Source organism: Heloderma suspectum, chromosome 7 (assembly GCF_057233095.1).
Source record: "Heloderma suspectum isolate Gila_16-S chromosome 7, 16-S_ref, whole genome shotgun sequence".
In the NCBI taxonomy this organism is placed as follows: domain Eukaryota; kingdom Metazoa; phylum Chordata; class Lepidosauria; order Squamata; family Helodermatidae; genus Heloderma; species Heloderma suspectum.
The window spans coordinates 119,234,735-119,255,803 of NC_139464.1; the positions used below are offsets into that span (position 1 = coordinate 119,234,735).

Consider the following 21,069-nt stretch of genomic DNA (forward strand, 5'->3'; position numbering starts at 1 on the left):
AAAACAACAGAACACCTTGGAGTGTGTATATGATGTACTCTGTGTGTGTGTGTGTGTGTGTGTGTGTCTGTCTGTCTGTCTATCTGTCTGTCTATCTATCTATCTATCTATCTATCTGTGTGTGTATGCATGCACGCACACGCACACACACTGAGAGGGAGGGAGAGTCTCTGTGTTGTGTTTATTTATATTAAAATTTCTGTGCTGCTTTTCAGCCAGAAAGTTCACCAAAGCAGCTTACAACAATAAAACTAAAAAGATAGCCAGCATCAACAATAAACACTCTGAGGGAGAAATCACTCAACATTAAAAGCCCAACAAAAGGCAGTTTTCACTTGCTTTCTAAAAGCCGAGCAGGAAGGGGCTGGCCATACAGGTCGGGGGGGGGGGGAGACTTTCACTAGTGATACAGTCCACTAGTCCAGCATGACGGGGGGTTCCCAGATGGTCTCCCATCGAGGCGCTAACCAAACCCGGACTTGCTTTGGTTCAGCAAGGTTCATCACACACCTTGGAGGCTGCACTGGCTGAAATTCTCTAGAGCTAAAAAGTGCAGAGAAGCCTTATCGCTGGATCTGTCACCTCAAAGTGGAAGCGACACCCCAGAATAATAACGAAAATCCTTTATAACTAGGGCTGCACCAAGGATGTTCAAATTCGTGATCCTATGTATTCACATATCAAGTACATAATACAACTACATCACAGTTCATGTAGTAGCTCAGTTTGCATTATTCTGATATAAAGATTTGAAATAACTTGTTTGGCAAGATGAAGTGACAGAGGGGGACACTGTGGAGTTAGTCAGCCGGCAACGCCAGGCATAGCAGCATACTAGAATGCTCGGCTAATCACTTATAATGCACTGAGCAACCCTTGTATTCATTTATACTGAACATTTTCCTATCAACTTCATTCCTTCACCTCAGAATGATAACAGGGATCAAAGCTAGGCAAGGGCCACAATCCAGCCTAAGTTAAGAACTTTCCAATTCAAATTAGATTAATGTTGGCTGAACTGTGCCCATTATTTCTATAAGGTTAAGTTGGAAGGTTAAATTGAGCATTCACATAAGCAGATAAAATCATTCAAAGAGAAGGCCCCAGCATGAATGCAGAAAGGCAGCCCCATGCGTTTTAACATGCATTTGGTGTTTTTAGTACAGAGGAGATTCTCGGTGTACTGAAACTTTCAGCAGACAGAGATCAGGTTCTAGACTTGAACACTGACGTGATGGACAAACGTACTACATTTAGCCCAGCCCAAAGTCCTTCTGAATTAAGCCATATACGTTAAACATTCTCACATTAATCTTGTCCCTATGTATACAGTGCCTTGCAGGAGTATTCATACACACCCCTTGACTTTTCCACATTTTGTTGCGTTACAACCTGGAATAAAAATGGATTTAATTGGCATTTGTAACTTTTGATTTACACAACATACTTAACACTCTGAAGGTTCAAAATATTTTTATTGTGGCACAAAAGTGAATTAAACAAAAACAAACTGGCATTTGCTGGTTGCATAAGTATTCACCCCCCTGAGTCAATACTTGGTAGAAGCACCTTTGGCAGCAATTACAGCTGTGAGTCTTTGGGGAGACTCCCAGCTTTGCGCATCTGGATCCTGCAATTTTTGCCCATTCTTCTTGGCAAAATTGCTCAAGCTCTGTCAGGTTGGATGGGGACCATTGGTGTACAGCAATTTTCAAGTCTTGCCACAGATTCTCAATCAGACTGAGGCCTGGGCTTTGACTGGGCCATTCTAAGACACTGAGGTTCTTGTTTTTAAACCATTTCAGTGTAACTTTGGCTGTGTGTTTAGGTCACTGTCCTGCTGGAAAGTGAACCTCCACCTCAGTCCCAGGTCTCTTGGAGACTGAAACAAGTTTTCCTCCAGAATTGCCCTGTATTTGGCTCCATCCATCTTGCCCTCAATCCTGACTGGTTTCCCGGTCCCTGCCAATGAAAATCTTCCCCACAAATGATGCTGCCACCACCATGCTTCACCATCGGGATGGTGTTCTCAGGGCGATGAGCACTGTTGGCTCTGCGCCACACATAAGGTTTTGCGGTAAGGCCAAAAAAGTTCAGTTTTGGTCCTATCAGACCAGAGAACCTTTTTCCAAGTTTGCTGTGTCTCCTACTTGCCTGTTGGCAAAATCCACAGGATTTGATATGGGTTTTTTTTCCCCCAGCAATGGCTTTCTTCTTGCCACTCTTCCATAAAGCTCAGCTTTATGGAGCACCCAGGTGACAGTTGTCCCATGGATGGTTTCTCCCATCTCAGCAGTGGATCTCTCCAGCTCCTTCAGAGTTACCATTGGCCTCTTGGTTGCTTCTCCGACTAACGCCCTCCTTACCCGGTCACTGAGTTTTGGTGGACGGCCTTCTCTAGGCAGAGTCACGGTAGTGCCATATTCTTTCCATTTTGTAATAATGGATTTAACGGTGCTCTGGGGGATGTTAATACTTTGGGATATTTTTTTTATAACCCAACCCTGATTGGTGTGTCTCCAGAACTTTATCCTGGACTTGTTTTGATAGTTCCTTGGTCTTCATTATGCTAAACTCTGGGGCCTTCCAGAAACAGGTGTATTCAGTCTGAGATCTTGTGACACTTGACTTGCACACAGGTGGACTCCATTCAACTAACTATGTGACTTCTGAAGGTAGTTGGTTGCACCAGAGCTTATTTAGGGGTGTCACAGCAAAGGAGGTAAATACTTATGCAACCCAGACTTTTCAGTTTTTTATTTGTAAATCATTTTGTAAAATATGTAGATTTCCCCCCACTTTGACATTACGGATTAGTCTGTGTAGATCAGTGACAGGAAACCCTAAATAAATCAATTTTAAGTCCAGCTTGTAACACAACAAAATGTGGGAAAGTCAAAGGGGTATGTGAATACTTATACAAGGCACTGTAAATAATGTAGCTCAGTTACTGTAATAACAGCAAAGTCAGTATTCAAGACCCACGGTTGCTCTTTGTTTTCACTACTATTTCTCACAATTAATGTAATAAAAACACTATATAGCTCTCATATTAGATACAGCAGAACTAAAGCTGAAGGTTGAAATGCTAGCAGGACTGGCCCAAGACATTTGGTGCCTGAATTAGAACAGCAAATGCCTCCCATCTCAACTCAAGGTGCATGGGTACCCAAGGCTGGCAGTTATTTTGGCACCTGTAAATTTCCTGCCTCTCTTCCTCCCTGGCAGCAAAAATGCAGCAATAACAAGTTTGTATCACTAAAATATGCTGCCCTTTCATGATGTCCAAAATCAGCTTACTGAAGTGGCTGCCTCACTCTGCCCAACGGTAGGCAGGTGCCAGGGCCTAGTCTGAAGGCACATGAGGCAGCCACCTTGCTGAAGCTAAGCAGGTTTGGGTCTGGTCAGTGCTTGGAGGGGAGACCACCTGGGAACCACATGTAGCCAGCTTGAGTTCCACAATGGAAGAGAGGTGGGATACAAATGTAATTGATTGATTGATTGATTGATAATAGTTATTACTAAAGAGAAAAACACAATCCAAAGCTCACATCTTAAAATGCATGTGATATTTAGCATAAATTTCAGCAGTACAGAGGGAAGATTTTTTTACAGTTCTGATGGTTCAGTAGACCTGCTTCACATCACCTACCACACTGCTACCTTTTCAAGCACATTAGCTGTGAGCAACTTCAGGTGTAAGAAAACACAGAGGGGATAGGCTACATAATTAACTTGTAATTCTCATTCCCTGTTCCTCTGCATCACATCTGAAATTATTGTTGCACATCTCGTTAGTCTATTGCAGCATAAGCCTGATCTCGTCCGATCTCGGAAGCTAAGCAGGGTCAGCCCTGGGTAGTACTTGGATGGGAGACCACCTGGGAATCAGGCTTCCTGCATTGAGCAGGGGGTTGGACTCGATGGTCTTGTAGGCCCCATCCAACCCTATGATCCTATGATTCTCCTGGTGGCAGGCATGTAAGCTGCCACTATGGTGATAACTTGAGCATCTTCCCACTGGGGGAAATACACAAGATAAATTTTGGATGAGACCGAGAAATAGAGGAAATAGTAAGCGCAAGTCAATTGTACTTCCCATTCACCTGCTTATCATCGCATCTGAAGCAACCTTGAGTCTGCTGAAGTATAGTAGGTCTTATTCTTAAGAAAGTACAGATAGTGAAACGCTCTCTTTTTGTGCCCTGTTAGAAATTGTGTCCAGAGTAGAATCATTTCCAGAAGTGAATTGTTCTAATGTCTCTGTACTGAGAACAAATACATGGGCACATATGGCTTTGTCAAGCAGTTTCCCAGTGAATTGTGTCCAAAGAATCTAGAAACCACAAAATTGATACAAATGTCTTAAACTCTGTGTCACTTGGAAGGTGCAGCTCAGTCTGTCACCAAAAGAGTTGGTTCAATAGACTGAATTCAGTATGGTATTTTATTTATTTAAAACATTTACATTCTGTCTACAAGGTGACTTACAAAGGTAGCTATGGAGAGGCTTGATTTTTAAGCCCATCAATAAGTCTGAAGAAACCAAAACATGTTCATTCACTGCTAAATGTGCTTAGGTTTTTACAGTAACCAAACTGTAAAAACCTTTTATTTTCTTCCAATGCTATCCAATAATAGCTTACATCTTAAATTATCTTATTTCCTTGTATTCTGAAATATGCTATACAATATAGCTTGCATCCTATATTGGCTTGCATCTGGATAATATAACAATAATGTAAATCTAAGTAAATCTACGAGATAGCTGCCCTTCTTACTTGTAAGATGGGATCAGCCAAGGGCGCATCTCTTTAGTTGCATGTGCTTGGAATAACTGAAGGAATTCCGGATAGTTTAATGTAGAAGTCTCATTCATTCCCAAGATACCAAGCAGACGTATATATTCCTCATCTGTCATGCTGATCATAAAGCTATCCAGGAGGCGCCGGAAATCAAGCATGGTGATTATACCATCATTATTCTTATCTATTTTACGGAAGGCAGTGTATGGATCCTAACAGGGAATATTCAGTTTAATATCAACACTTGATCTTTTTTCTTTTTAGACAAATTACTAACTATACCACCACACTAACTGTACAACTAAGGGTGCAATCCTATGTATGTTTAGACAGAAAAAGCCCTACAACTCCCAGCATTCCCCTGCCAGCTTGGCTGCCTAGGGAATCTTGGGAGTTGCAGGACGTTTTTCTGTCTAAACATGGATAGGATTGTGCTCTAAAAGTATTTTAAATGAATCTTTATTCCAAATTATTTATCAAAGAGGTAAATTTAAGACTGTTACAGAGAACAGGTCACATAGGGTGGATTTGGGGATTCCTTTCTTAACAGTCTCCAAAGCTCTGTTGGACAACCACCTATCTGGGATGCTTTAGGACAGCCTTCCCCAACTAGGTGCCCTAAAGATGACTTGGACTACAGCTCCCACAATCCCTGACCATTGGCCATGTTGGCTGGGGCTGATGGGAGTTGAAATTTAAAACATCTGAAGAGCACCAGGTTGGAGAAGGCTGCTTTAGGAAGTATTTGGTCCAGGGTTGCATTCAATGGCCTATTAGATTTCTTCTAATTTTCTAGACTTGAACACACCATGAATATTAACCCTTTACATAAGTTAGGCAGGTTAGTTGAGCCCCATATACCTAGCCAACATAACTTCAAACCGAACACACTTAACTGGTAGTTTCACAGCTTTACTCCTTAGGGGCTACTCAGCATCACTATCAGATTGTGAAGAAGCTGGCTACATATTACACTGTGCATGTGGAAAGCAGCTTGGCTCTGCTTGCACAAACACTGAAGGCTCCTTCCCACAGACTCTCCCTACAGCTGTGGTAAGAAGTGCTGGCTTGCCCATTAGCTCCCTTGCATTCCCAATATAACAAATCGAGAGCAGTTGCTCCTTGACAGAGGAATAATCATCCATCTCACTGCTGGAAGCCAGGCTTTTATTGTCTTCTGAGTTTATCTCAACTTGCTAATCTTTGCTGTCTTCCCTGATAAAGCCCAGACTGCAGAGATAAGAACATAAGAAGAGCCATGCTAGAACAGACGAAGGGTCCATCTAGCCCAGCTTCTGTTCACACAGTGGCCAACCAGCTGTCAACTGGGAACCCACAATAGGACAACTCCTTCCATCTAGCAAGAAATGATTGCTGTGCATTTGGTAACCTGGGTCTCCTTCCTTCTTGGAAGGGCAGGGAAAGGCGATGGGTAAGTCAGCACTTCAAACTTCTGTAGTCCCCCCCTGCCTGTAGGGATAGCTTGCGGAGGGAACCCTTGAGATCCTACACAAGCATAACCAAGCTGCTTGCAACATGAGCAGCGTAATGTGTGAATTGGCTCTAAAATGGGGCATACCTGAATCTCTGTGTCTATAGTGAAGGGAAACTACTTAGAAGGAAGCATCCATAGGGCCTTGGGTACCCATCTTTAACATCCTTTTCCTTACAATACCTGCACATGAGGAAAATGTGCCAAGAAATGCAAATACTTATCACATAACAATAAGATATGATGTGAATTGATAATAACAGAGAGCTGGATGTAATTACCCCATATTCTTCCACAAGCTTATCGCTATACTGGCTGAGGCACTCTTCAGCAGACAAGAAGTGACATTTGTTGGCATCGGCTCGGCGACTTGGAGAGTGTCTGCTCAGCCTGGAATCTGAAATAGTTGCATCAGGGTAAAGCAAACCACAATCCACATGATGCTTTGCATGAGACCCAGCATGGTATAGTGGTCAGAATGTCAGGCTAGGACTGAAAAGACCCAGGTTCAAATCCCTATTCAGCTTCAGTGGGTGACCTTTCAACCCAACCTACCTTGCAGGGCTGTTCTGAGGATAAAATGGAGTGGGGAGAGAATCATGTACACTGCCATGAGCCCCTTTTAAAAAAATTATTTATTGAATTTTTTAATCGGCCATCTGGTCGGTCACCCAGCCACTCTGGGCGATGTACAGCAATACAATTTTAAAACAATAAAATTGTACTTTAAAACATATTTCTAAAAATATCCTAACCCACCTCAAATGTCTGCGTGAACAACCACATTTTTAATGCGTGGCGGAAGCTCATTAAAGAGGGGGCATGGCGGAGTTCCCTAGGGAGGGAGTTCCACAGAGTGGGGGCCACCACAGAGAAGGCCCTCTCCCTTGTCCTCACCAGCCTAGCTGCCCTGGCTGATGGGACAGAGAGAAGGCCATCCGAGGCTGATCTTATTAAGCGGCCTGTCTGGTGTTGCTGGAGGCGCTCCTTAAGATAGGCTGGGCCGGAACCATATAGGGTTTTAAAGGTCAAAACCAACACCTTGAATTTGGCCCAGAAAACAACTGAAGTAACGGTGAGATATTAATGTAAAATAGAAATGTATAGATCAGACGAACACTAACTTATCAAGACAATAAATTGTTTAAACCCTTCATAACCTCAAACGCCAGATGTTGTACACCTCTTTACAAATTTGATCTTGAAGTGTTTAGGCAAAAAGGATATTTGGTTGTCGCTAACATGGGGTGGGATCCAACGGTGCCCTTGCACAGGCGACCCAGGCACTGCTGGTGGTGACACGCGCACGGCACCTACCATTAGCAGCCATGATGTGGCGTTTCCAGGGGCAAGTGCTGAAACGAGTGTTTCTGCTCGTTTCTGGAAGGGTAGGACCTGTCTTTCCAGAAACGAGCGTTTCTGCTCATTTTGGAGCTTGCCCTCAGAAGCGCTACATCATGGCTGGGCTGTATCTTGCGTTAGTCCTCCGTGGAGTAAACCCACTGAAATGAATAGGACTTCAGTTAGTCACAACTAATTTAAGTCCCATTCATTTCCATGGGTCTACTCTAAGGAGGACTAATGTTGCATACAACCCATATATAGCTCCAGAACAAGCAAAGAGGGGAGAAGAGGCTCAGAGGGACTGGTTAGATTCCTTACAGTTCTTGCAGCATACAGGTATTTGGCAAAAAGCTCTCTGCACTCCTCTGCTCGTTGGCCAGCTAAGAGATAGAGAGGAAGTTGCTGCATGCGACTATCGAAAGGATGTTGCATGAATCAGGGTATTATCCCATAGGCTTGATGTACTCTTCAGCAGAGATGAGGGGAGTGTGGCCCTCCAAATATTGCTGGGCTAAAATGCCCATCATCCCTCGCTATTGGCTATGCTGGCAAGGGCTGATGGGAGTTGCAGTCCAACAACGTCTAGAGGGCCAGAGGTCCCCATCTGTGCTCTTAAGGTTTTATTGCCACTTCTGTGAATGTATTTTTTAAAAAGCTGAATCGAACTGCCTTCACCCACAATGAACAGGAGAAGAAGCAGGAGAAGCACCCACCATTACTCATGGTACCCCTCTCATCCTGTAGCTGTAGTATCTAGCTTTTGGGGAAATAGTTGACCCTTGCTTCCTCAGGGAGTGACAGCTTTTGCTTATTAGAGCACTCATTCTCAGAGCTTTTCTACACAAGGCTGTTAATCCGCTGTATCTACTTTCGGTTTCTTCATAGAATTGAGATACGAGTACTACATAGGGGCATTTCCTCTCCTGCTTTTCCACTACATAACCTCTAGGTGGCACTGTGGTGTAGCGGAATAGCACAAATATACAAGAGGAAATCGCACTTTCTTTCTCTTTCCCAATGAAACGCTGCATTTTCCCTGCTCTACAAAGGGCTGGTTAGACACAGAAATGATACTGGAGGTTCACAGAGTCATCTAAAGAACTCATAAACGACTTTGAGTACAGAATGACGAGTGCACGATAAATGCCTTGTGTAGAAAAGCCCTCAGAGGAAGCAAGGTTTGGATGCCCCTCCCCACCCCCTGCACCAATTCAGTTCTATTGCTGTGAACCAGGATGAGGAGCTGTATATTAAAGCAACCACAGTGGTTTCGCCTCCTTTCCTTACCGACTTCAGTGAGTTACAGGTAGGGATGGGGGACAAATTAGTTCAGTTTGTATTTCAGTGTGAATTTATATAATTTTGCACTTTTTTGAAATCAGCACTTCTCCAAGTTTTGCAGTAGAGTTCTCCAATCAAAAAATCCACACCAAATATGTATATTAGGGGAAAGTACACACACAAATGCATATATTTTCATTTCTGCACGTTCTGTGGTTGTCTGATGCTTGGGAGCAAGTCAAGGCAAAAGTTGACACTCTGGAGTTCTGACTGTTTCATTCTACAATCTTATGTACGCTTACCCAGCAAAACAAGCATAGGCTTAGGGGGCTCCTGGCATGACCCTATCTATGATTGCTAGAAGTAAGCCCTGCTGTAGTATTCAATGGTTATTACTCCCAAGCATGCATGAGATTTGCAGACTTCCTTCCTGGGAATATACTTAGGTTTGCAGCATTGCTAGGAAGTAATTCTCAATTAACTCCATGGGGCTTACTCCCAGAGTAAACAAATGCCAAATGGGGCATTGTTTATTTATAAGAATTCGTTTTATTATATTCTTTCTTTTAAAGGTTTATAACCCACTTATTTCCCTGAGAGGAAACTCAAGGTGGCAAACAGACAAAATTAGCAATGTTTAAAACAATCTTAAAAATCCAAATTAACAAATAGCAACAACAGTTTGTAAGAACTGCAGCTAAACAACAGATCACTCTTCTCTCCAGTAAGAAGCACCCAGCTTGTCTCCAATGGCTCCCAACCGCCAGGGCTTCTCAGTTTTTTCTTCTCTTTAAGCCAGCGAAGTGTTGTGCAAACTGGGCAGCCCAATTGTTAAACATCAGGACATCTTGGCATTTACTTTAAAATACTTCCCATCAGTCATTATTAGCTGCATCTTGGTAGATCTGTCAGTAACTAATCTGAGACGTATTTGTACAAAATCCCAATGTTTCAGTGTGGAGCCAAGCTATGGGAGTCATTTATAAAACCCCTCTGTATCAAAATATATAGCCCCCCTTTCTTGCACACCCCAGGGAATTGTCTGTACCACCTGTCTTGATTTTCACAGAATTCCCATTAAAAAAAAAGAAGCAAGCGTGCCAAATTGGTGACGTCTGCTCTCCTTCATACACTCCACCCTTGTTTCAAATCTCCTAATGAAAGGAGTCAATTAGCAGTCACATACCAGCTTTCTATTCACCTCAGAACTGGAGCGGCAGGGCCCAGTGACCACCAGGTGGGTTTGGTCAGCTGGTGCAAGGCGGCGGGGTTTCCAGGCTTCAACCTGAAAGGGTAGCGGTGGCAGCATCACTCCTTCTTCCCACCATGCAGAGAAGGAAAGGTCCAGAGAAGCAACGGAGGTTTGAGCAGGAGACAGTGTGCTTATCTTCAAACCTAGCCCTGCTCAGGTTTAAATGCTGCAGTTGCATGACATTATTTCAGTTTCATTGCCGGGCTATGGTGCCTGTGAGAGGTCAGAACTAAGAGGAAGCAGGGTGATGCTCTGAAGCAGCAGGGGGAGAGGTGTGTGGGGCTTCTGATTCACTCCTCCTTCTCATCTCCACCTCATTCCCCTCACCCTCCTATGATGCAGCTTTGCTTCAGCCAGCAAGAGCTGCTGGGCTGGCTTTTTCTTTTGGACTGAAGCCCAAAGAGAAAGCCATCCCTGCTGCTGACTGTGGAGGACCTGGGCCAGCATAGCTACTTTTCTCTTTACATTTCAATCCAGAAGAGAAAGCCAGCTGCATTAGCAGCTCCGTATCGGGGAGCACAGGCAAATAGCTTTCTCTTTTGCCTTGTACAGAAACGGACCAGTGATAGTGGCATGCGTAGTTGTGGGTGGGCAGCTGACAGTAGTAGGTGGGGTGGGGGTACATTTGCTCTCATTCCAATGCCCTTCCTTGATGGCCTTGCCTGAGTCATGAGGCTCACCTTGCCTCATGGCAGGGCCGGCCCTGGGGAACTGTAACCAGGCCCTTCCATAAACTAACTGGCCCTTAGATAAAAGTGTTAGTTCTTTCAGTCACTGCTGTGGTATTTGATAAATTACACTGTATAAAGTCTGTTTACACCTGGTCTCAGTTTTTTGTAGGATTATAATGAGCCTCCAGTTTTGCACCCATTCAGTCTTCGAAGTAGATTAAAGCCTACCTTTTAGAGCCAAGAGGGGAGGGGGAGTCTCAGTTCTTTCAGAATGAATGTGTTATGGTATCAGTAGCTATCCGGTTACCTTCAAATATTGCCACAAAATCAAGATAACTCAGCCCTCCAACTGGGAATCCTATTTTCTCAATAAGTAGATTAAACTGGTCATCATTCATTGGCATCCCAATATCATCCAACAGCTATGAGAGAAAGCAAAGAAAAAGCAAGATGTTTATTAAACAATGGGCACAGACACCTTTGAGTATCAGTGGCTTCACGAGGAAGCAGTTTAATGAATGCTTACCTCACTCCCACTGAAATCAAACGGGACTTAGGTGCTTAACATTGGTTGGATCCACTCTCATTGAAATCAAATGGGATTTTTCATCAAATCTTGTTTAGTGATATCCAAAATTATGCATATCCCTCAGTGGCGTTTACTTCTGAATAGACATGTCTAGACTGCATTGTAAGATTTCCTTAACTGGGCAATGTCCTAGTTGTAGGCAGTTCATTAAGCTTTCAGCCTCAGCAAATAGTCTTAGAGTCCTTGAGAGAAGCATAGCTCCTGCATGAAGCCCTGAAATTATGTATTTGTGGAGTTCCATTAAAATCAGTAGAACTCCCTGTAAGTACAGTAAGTAAGGGTTTCAAGCTTGTGGTCTTGTTTAGTGAAACTCCCTCCAATTTAATAATAACAAATTATTCCTGTAGTTCTAATTTGGGCATATTCTTTTGTACTTGTGCTGTATATTTTTGTTCTTTTGTAATGGCTTCAATGGTAATTATTCTTACTATTCTATTCTATCTTACTTACTTAGCTCTGGAGATTAAAAGAAAAAAAGAAAGCTCGTATGGCTGAATGGCGTAAAAATGTAAAAAAAAGTGAGAATGCTCTAATTAGCAAATTATCACTCTTTTCAGTCGATTTCAAATGCTTTTGAAAAGAGATTAGCGGCTTTGTGCTTTAGTTCAAGCTTTTGCTATCAGATTGAATTCTTAATTCTAGAGCCACGGGAGCGTGGCATACGAAAAAAGCCATCATGGCATAAATACAATGAAGAATAAGATCTGTCTTGCTACAGTATTATTTGGAGTTAATGGCTCTGATGCAAAGCTCCATGTGCAGCAGTGTGATGGAGCTCCCATACAAGTGGGCTTCCTCAGTGTCCGGCTCGCCATCAGAACTGAATTCATGAGACTGCTCCTAACACTGAAATAAGTAGGGAAGGCTTTCGTATGCAATTGCTTCGTGTACAGAAGAAGCTCTAATCAAGCTATTAGTGTAAAATAATCATATGTCAGAATTAATGTTGTGCTCTACAAATCCAGATCCAGTGGGCCTTAAGTGGGACTTCTATTGGGCCTATGCAAAGTCTGGATTTGAACATAAAAATTGCGGCACAGCTTCAACTTCCTACTTGAAATGCAAAGGCCTGATTACAGCGGGACTTAAACATCCTGACAATGCACAGAAGCGTGGTCAAGATAAAGTTGGTCAAGCTCTGTTTCATTGTACAGATAGGCTCATAGAGCTTTTACTGGACCAACTAGTCTATACAGTACTGGGAAGTCCACACAGCCTTTATCAGCTGAAAGATATTGTAAGCAGAAAGTAATAATAACCTGACCGAGTTTAGCTGCTCTTTAGAATAAAGAAAACCAGGAAGATTTGAGCCTAGCCTTACCGGATGAATCAGATTACAAAACCCGATCTCAGTCCCTGCAACTTCTTTGTTCTAAAGAGCTCTGAACTCAGTCTGCTCAACATCGCCACCTATCTATACATAGGCCAGGACCCAAAGTGCCATGATGTGCCTGATTCCCTATGCCCCGGGAGTCTTTGCGCTTGTGTTTCTCAAAGAACAAAGCCCCGTCTTGTACAGAAAATGGTTTTTGAGGATTAGGAAACTGTGATGTGATACATTGGCCTGATTTGTAAAGGGGAGAGGGGAAACAGTCAAAATTTAGATTTTGTTTTTAATCTGCATTTTATTGTTAGCTGCCTTAAGTCTTGTTTTTTTTGCAGAAAGGCAGGGTTGAAATGAATTAATTAAATAAACAAAATTCTTGCTGGATGTGTGCAAGGCCTTGGGCATGCCCAAAGTGATTATTTGGATCTTGGTCATGATGCTACCTAGAACAAGCCTGCCCTACTTAAGAACCTTTAAGCTGAACATAGTCCACCTGTAACCACAGCGAACCATCCAGGGTTTAATAAACCTCATGGGTTGTTGGTATCTTTGCCTCCTTGCCTTGGGACTGCAACAACAGGGGGTTGTCAAGCACACACCTGGTATACTATATCATAGAGCTGCTGGGCTGCTTTCATCTTGGTGGGTCAGAAGTTGTGCAGGTCTGAGCTACTAAGTGAGGGAGATGACTCCTTGGTAGGCAACACAACGTATAAGTGTTTCTATGACAAAATAATATGATTGGCAAAATAGGGGGCACTGAAAAATAGAAGATTTTCTTTTCATTCCATTTCGAACGGGTTTCACACAAGTAGATGCAAGTATGTCTGTGGAACAATGCCAGTATAAGCAGCCCAGGCAGATCCTTAAGCTGGAGAGATATCAGGAGACCTCAATACAAAACAAACTGCATAAGTTTGCACGACCAACAACATAAGCCAATAAAATTTAATTTACCTTGTAGAAATCATTTTTACTCAATTTCCCACTAGCTTGCTTGTTGTAGGCAAGAAAGGCATCTCTAAGGCTAGCTTCCTGTTGCAAGATACCATCCCTCAGCCTTTCAATTACTTCATCAACAGTTCTATTCTTGGTGAATTTGTAGGCATGGTCTTCAATCTGTTTCATTCTAAAATTGGAATGTTGGCAATGAAGAAAAGCATCTTAAATATGGTACTATAAAATATTTGATTAAAACATTAATGATCTGTATTGTTGCAATTATAGACAGCATACGCACACCACAAGCTTTGCAGAAAGTGACAGTTGTTTATAAAGCTATAATTAACAGCTCTTCAGAATTCAAGGGCCACATGGTCAATTTGAAAAGAGAACCAGTGTAGGCACAACTATTAAACTGATTGTATGACAGAGGAATCTAGAGTTTTGAGGGACTCTGTTAGGAGTCATGTAGGTTGAACACTACATTATCGTAACTTGATCTAGACTACCATATGCACACCGACGTACATCCAGAGTTCTTGTGCATTAAAGCAAGGCATATGCTTCCCGCACATCTTGTCTTAAAGCAAAATGTGCCTTTTTTCACTGCTGACTTGTTGCCAAAATTCAGTGGCAATTTGGTGGCGATTGTGGCGGGGGGGGTACATCCCCCAGTGGGTTCTGCAGAGCAGAAATTGGCCCCCTGGACCTTCTGAAGTTGCCCACCGCAAAAGTAAGGAAATGTTCTTTCTCGTTTATCTATTTAGCCCAGTGGGGAGGGTTATTAAACACTTCTGGGAAAACAGAAGGAGGTGAGCATCCAAAGTAAATTACAAAGAAGAGAAACAGGTTCTCAAGATGCAAAAATATATATATATATATATATTGTAGGAAGCCCAATAAGAAAAAAGCTGAAACATGTTGGGCTTCCTACAATAATTCTTTGTTGCATCCTGAGAGCCTGTTTCTCTTCTTTGTGTTTAGACACTTCTGACCATATCCAATGCCTCTGTATAAAGAGATTAGCCCGAGAACATGGACTCAAAAGATTCTCTCTGATCAGGAGATTGGTAATCCTGGCGATAAGGAGATCTGTCCTGGTGATCAGTCAGCCGCTGAGTCAGTGCTGGTACCGGTGATACCTCTCTAATCTAGCCTTCTGATGCAGATGCGATTGGTACAGGATCCTGCACAGGTTTGGGCCCTAGAGCTGGTTCCGTAAGTTGGGCTTGAAGCAGTACCAGCGAATCAAGCATCAGTGGAGGGGACTGCTTTCATTGACGGTACGGTTAGTACTGAGACAGGCCTGACTGCTGCCTTCTTCGCTTTCTTTTTCTTGTTGTGCTCTGGCCTTTTTACATTGTTTCTTTGCTACCATAAGCTTCAACAATCGTCCAAGTGTGAGCAGGCTGATACAGCCAGATTCAGCGCTCGAGCGGAAGAGGAAGTAGTCTCCAAAACTCCCAAAGGTTGAGGTGAGCAGGAAAAGGCCTCTGACGCCCCAAGGGGGAGTGTCCTTCAACACCTGTGGCATAGCAGGCTTGTTTGCCGACAGCTCCACCATTTCAAGGGCTTTCCTCCACAAAACAGCCTGCAGCCTGTAACCCCCAATTACATCTCGCCTGTTTTGTAAAGGTCGGACAATGAGGCTGGACAGCTTCCTGTCAGGGATGCTCTGACTTGGATTCCTGCATTGAGCAGGGGGTTGGACTCGATGGTCTTGTAGGCCCCTTCCAACCCTAATATTCTATGGTTCTATGGTTCTATGTATAGAGAACAATGTGAGAACTTCCATACGAGACTATCACAATGGATGGGGACACGCACACTGGGACAGTGGGGGAGGGTTCCCACCCCAAATCCCTCAGCTATAGAAGTTTCCTGAATGGGGCTCCCTGCAGGCACAGAGACCATGTGTGTGATGTGCAGAGACCATAAAGAAAAACCATTTGCCGGAACATATCTCGAAACCCAGAGAACTGGTATAACATTATAAGATTCTAGTTATTGATGTGCTCCATTTGCCTTCAGAATCCCACGACTCAAGAGTTACCAGCGAGGAGAGTTCAATAGGCTCATTCACTTGATAACCCAACCCTTGGTAACTCTCAACTGATAGTTGTCAGGGTGGACACTGAGCCCATAGAATCCCAGAGTAGTTCTGATTCGGAGGAAGAGCAGTCGCTCCTGGGAGAGGAGCGCGCCCCTTTTTCCCAGGGCCCGCAGCTGACAGAGATTCCTCCCACCAACATTCCTAGATTAGAAAGCAGTCCAGGGAGTGACCCAGCACAGCAGACGGGGTGGATGTGCGGCGCAGACGCAGAGAGCAGCGCCAAAGGGAGGGCGCGGAAAGGAGGCGTAGCGCCCGGTTGGCGCTCAAAGAACGGTTGTGCCCAGAGGATCCAAGGGAAAAGGGGAGGGATTCTCCCTAGTCCTTATATTCAGGGGTCTGCCAGTAATTGCCTTTCAAACGGGGACCAACTGTTCCAACTTAGGGCATAGGAATGCTGCTGCTCAGATCTAGTTGCTACCTGTAGAGTTGTTAAGTTGTAAAAGAAGAATAAAGCTTTGAAAAGAATCCCTTTGTCTGTGTCTGGACTTGGCTACTGGATTAGACTGAGAGAGCCCTCCAAGGAGCCCTTGACAGCAGTGTGAACTGACTCCACTTTCAAAGCAATGTATCGGAGTCGGTGACAAACACAATACCAAAGTTCTATGGTATCTGATCTGTGCTGACTCATTCACTCTTTCAAGTCATCGCACTCGATGCTGCAGCTATCAGATGAGAAGGAGGCCCGTGTGCAAAAGCCCTTACTTATGGAGTCATATACAAATAATGACCTGCATACATGCTCCCTAATGGACATAGCCGACAATTAAAGCATTGTACAGCACCACATGATTTGAGGCTTTCTGTAAATCAACAAAATCTACTATCATAGTGTGTGCGCAAAGACACGCATAGGCAGAGTTCCCTACATTCTGTCATACTGTAGTATGAACAAGAAATAAAACCCCAGGTAGGTGGCAGGCGGACAGGGGCAGGCTTAACTCTCAAGTTATTGAGGTCAGCAGGGATTGGAAGAATTCTTAGCCCTCACTAGACAGATGCCCTCAAGTTCCGCTTTTTACTTTCTCCCGTATAAGTGAATAGATAGCATACACTTCTATGGGGAAAAGTAAAGCACTCCATTTGGGACAATGTTACAACTGGGCAAAACCTGCCCCAGATAGAGGATGTCCCAGTCTACACTGACAGAGATACTACAAGCTGATGTAGAATCATAGAATCATAGAATAGTACAGTTGGACAGGGCCTATAAGACCATCGAGTCCAACCCCCTGCTCAATGCAGGAGTCCAAGTCAGAGCATCCCTGGCAGATGGCTGTCCAGCCTCGTCTTGAAGGCCTCCAGTGTGGGAGAGCCCACCACCTCCCCAGGTAATTGGTTCCATTGCCGTATTGCTCTAACAGTCAGGAAGTTTTTCCTGATGTTCAGCTGGAATCTGGTTTCCTGTAGGGATGGCGGAGAATTCCGCCACAGATTCCAGTGAGGCCGGATTCTTTAGAATCTGGCCCCCCGGAATCCATGGCAGAACGGCCCCATCCCCCCCACGGAATCCCCCCAGGACGGCACTTACCTGGGGCAGATGAAGTGGATTCGTTGGCGGCAGCGGCGGCTCTGGAGGCGGCTGGTCTCCTGGCCAGCCACGGCCAGGCTGCTACCACCGCCACTGCTGTCCTTGGGGCCATGACAGGCTACGTAAGAACTTACGTAGCCTATCACGGCTAACCAAAACAAAAAACAAAAAAACCCCAGCGTATGCAAATGGCAGCGGCTAGGGCGGCTGCCATTTGCGTTCCCTATTTTTCGCCGATTTATCTTACGTCAATATTTACGTAGGCTAGAATGGCGAAAAATAAAGGGATGCAAATAGCGCCCGGGACGCTATTTGCGTTCCCTTTTTTTCCCGCTGTTTTATCTTACGTAAATATTTACGTAAGATAAATCAGCAAAAAATAGGGAACGCAAATGGCAGCCACCGTAGCCGCCACCATTTGCGTACGCTGGGGGCTTTTTGTTTTTGTTAGCCATGATAGGCTACATAAATTCTTATGTAGCCTATCACGGCTGCCTGGGTGGACGCAAATGGTGGCCGCTATGGCGGCCGCCATTTGCATCCGCAGCAGCCCGTCCGCGGCCGGAAATCCGGCTGCGGATGGCCCAGAGCCGGCCGTCAAGGATTCTGGGGGGGAGGACTGGATCGGCTCCCCCCACAGAGGATTCCGGGGGGAAGGACGGAGCGCCTCCCCCCCCATGAACAGAATCCCCAAAAAGGTAAGTGACTTTCGTACATCCCTAGTTTCCTGTAACTTGAGCCCATTATTCTGTGTCCTGCATTCTGGGATGATCAAGAAGAGATCCTGGCCTTCCTCTCTGGCTTGAATCTTTGTAAATTCAAGCCATTCCTTCACATGCAACCCACCTGTCGTAACAGACCTTGGGGTCACTAAATGAAACCGACTGGCAGTAGACTCAGGAGAGAGAAAGGAAAGTACTTCTGCACACAATGCATTATTAACTTATGGAGTTTATTGCCATGAGGTATGGGAACCTTTCCCAACTTGGTGCCCTCTAGATGTGTTGGACTGCATCTCCCACCATACCCAGCCAGCATGGCCAGTGGGAAAAATGGGAGTTGCAGTCCAACACATCTGGAGGGCACCAGGTTGGGGAAGACTGTGCTATGTTGATGGCCATTGGCTTAGATTGCTTTAAAAGAGGATTCAATGAATTCAGACAGGACAAGTCTGTTAACAGGTGTTAGCCATAGCAACTAAATATAGCCTCTGAACACTAAATGCTGCAGGTAAGAAGAGGATAATATGGTAATCTTTGGAGGTGGGGGAGGGACTATGCAACCCTAGGATGCCACTGGATTTCACCAAGAGTGAATGTGGAGGTGGTGGTGGTTGTTGTTAATTTATATCCCACCTTTTCCCCAGAACTGGGACTCAAGCTGGCTTTACAACCTTAAAAACTTGTACAGTTAAAATCTGTACAGTTCTTTTTCAAGCAACAGAAGAATGTCAAGGGAACCCAAAGGAGTTTTATAAGGCTAAAAAATTATCTGGAGAGTCTTGCACACTTCTAAGCATATCTAGATCTTTAAGCAAGGAACTGTGTACATTAGCAATCAGTTGTGCAATACCTCTCTAAAAAGTCCATCTGCTTTTTATCTTCTCTCTGTTGATTTCCTCGGGATGAAGGGGTGCTGGCAAAGGCAGTTAATTCTTTTGGTAAATCGGCAACTCCTAAACTATGTAAGAGCATCCTGTATAGGACCCCTTCAGTAGTATCATCTTGGTATTTCTGGTATAATCTGGAGATAACATATTTAAAATAATTATTATGATTTCCTAGATACATTATATGTATGTATATATAATATGGGGCTGTGGTGGCTTAGTGGTTAAGACGCTGAACTGCAGACTGGAAGGTCGGCAGGTCAGCAGTTCGAGACCCGAGTGCTGCGTGACGGAATGAGCTCCCGTCTTCAGTCCCAGCTCCTGCCAACCTAGCAGTTCGAAAGCAAGAAATTGCAAGTAGATAAATAGGCACCGCTTCGGCGGGAAAGGTAACAGTGTTCCGTGCACCTCGGTGTTCAGTCATGCTGGCCACATGACCATGGAAGCGTTTTCGGACAGCGCTGGCTCTTTGGCTTAGAAATGGAGATGAGCACCACCCCCTAGAGTCGGACATGACTGGTTGGGGACACCTTTACCTTTTTTTATATATAATAGGTAACAGCGTTCCGTACACCTCGGTGTTCAGTCATGCCGGCCACATGACCACGGAAGCGTCCTCGGACAGCACTGGCTCTTCGGCTTAGAAATGGAGATGAGCACCACCCCCTAGAGTCAGACACGACTGGGGACACCTTTACCTTTTACCTTTTTTTATATATAATATATAGAGGGAAACAATGTCTCTGCATGTGTAAATATGCACACAAGGATGTGTGGCTCCTAGGTTTCATTAAGTTCACGGTTCAAGAGCTGTTAATTCACCCCTGCCTGTAGTGGAATGGTTAGGTAAACACTAGCAGTTAAGACTGAGATTACTACTGTTCAAGAGAATGGAAGAGCAGAAGATGGGTGACTGCCAAGGCCAAGACCCAATTGCCATTCCTGTTTTCTTGTGCTTTGAGAGGGAACTCTGCCTAGGGGTACTCCTTACGTTGTGCTTTTCATATATGGAATGTTCTCCTGGATCTGCGTTAATTAGTTAATAAGTTGGATAAATACCATATTTTCTAACTTCAGTGATAGTTTATAAACTTTCTTTTTATGGTGGACTACTGTTTGGAGCATTTAACAGAGCTTCTTCAACACAAAATTTTGGATTACTATAACTATGCCATGAATGCCACCACACAGTAGTTTATAATTATGGGTTTTTTAATTATTGTGGCTCTGCGTAACATTTTATTTTGTTACGAATCTTAGGGTGCAATCCTATGGCCACTAGACAGTGGCTAGACGGCTGTAGGATTTTTTGCTTTCTGGGAACTGAGCTTAGAGCCAGTGCTCCGAGGTCGGTTCCCAGAAAACCACCTCCCCGCCCCCGCCCCCTCGTAGGTGGCACGGTTCGTCCCTGGCTCCGAGTTCATAAGAGCAGTGAGGAGTGGGGGGAAATGTGGCATTCCTGGGGGTGGGAAGGGGATGGTGGAAGCACCGTTATGACGCTTCCTATCTGCTGCTTGGCCTCCCCTTCCTCCTGCTCCAAGGTGCCCTGGCTAGACAGACGAAATTGGCCATCTAGCCACAAATGCAGGGTGGCCCAAGTGCAGAGGAGACGATCCCCTCTACACTCCGCCTGCCCTACACTGGATAGGCAGTTGTCTCTGAGTTCAGAGGCAGCTGACTATCCTGATAGGACTGCGCCCTTAACAAAATAACTTAAGAAAAAAACAATCTCCCTAAGCTACTTCACTTAAAAACAAAAATAAAGTTGAGAAGGGAACTGAACTACCATTTTGCAATACTGACCATCGTCATCCCAGCTGATGCAAATGCATTACATCGCACAGAGAAAATAGATATAAACATGAATGTAATGTAGGGAACTGCATCCAATGAAATGCTCTGAAAAATAACTACACGGTTCTTCAGTCTGAAAGTCACCTGCTACAGAGCCATCTGTAAGAAACTAGTCAGTCATTCTACCTCAGTAGAAGACAGCATTGTCATAAGCACTGAAGGACAAGGCACACTGGGGACTCATTAAAACACAACTCCCACCCTGAGCAAAGTGCCGTTCTAAGTCAATGTTGCATATGAAGACTAAAAAAAAAGTGATTTG

The 21,069-nt window shown here is 44.3% G+C and overlaps 1 protein-coding gene across 1 annotated transcript in view; it reads right to left on the bottom strand.

Annotated features, from left to right (window-relative positions):
• Positions 1 to 21,069, bottom strand: part of EFCAB6 (EF-hand calcium binding domain 6) — a 167,896-nt gene that overhangs the window by 62,054 nt on the left and 84,773 nt on the right. Inside the window, exons 15-19 of the mRNA XM_084811856.1 lie at positions 18,917 to 19,087; positions 13,719 to 13,890; positions 11,153 to 11,267; positions 6,579 to 6,694; positions 4,782 to 5,017 (exon numbers count right to left, since the gene is read on the bottom strand). Coding sequence (XP_084667982.1) covers positions 4,782 to 5,017; positions 6,579 to 6,694; positions 11,153 to 11,267; positions 13,719 to 13,890; positions 18,917 to 19,087 — 810 coding nt within the window. The remainder of the gene's footprint in view (positions 1 to 4,781; positions 5,018 to 6,578; positions 6,695 to 11,152; positions 11,268 to 13,718; positions 13,891 to 18,916; positions 19,088 to 21,069) is intronic.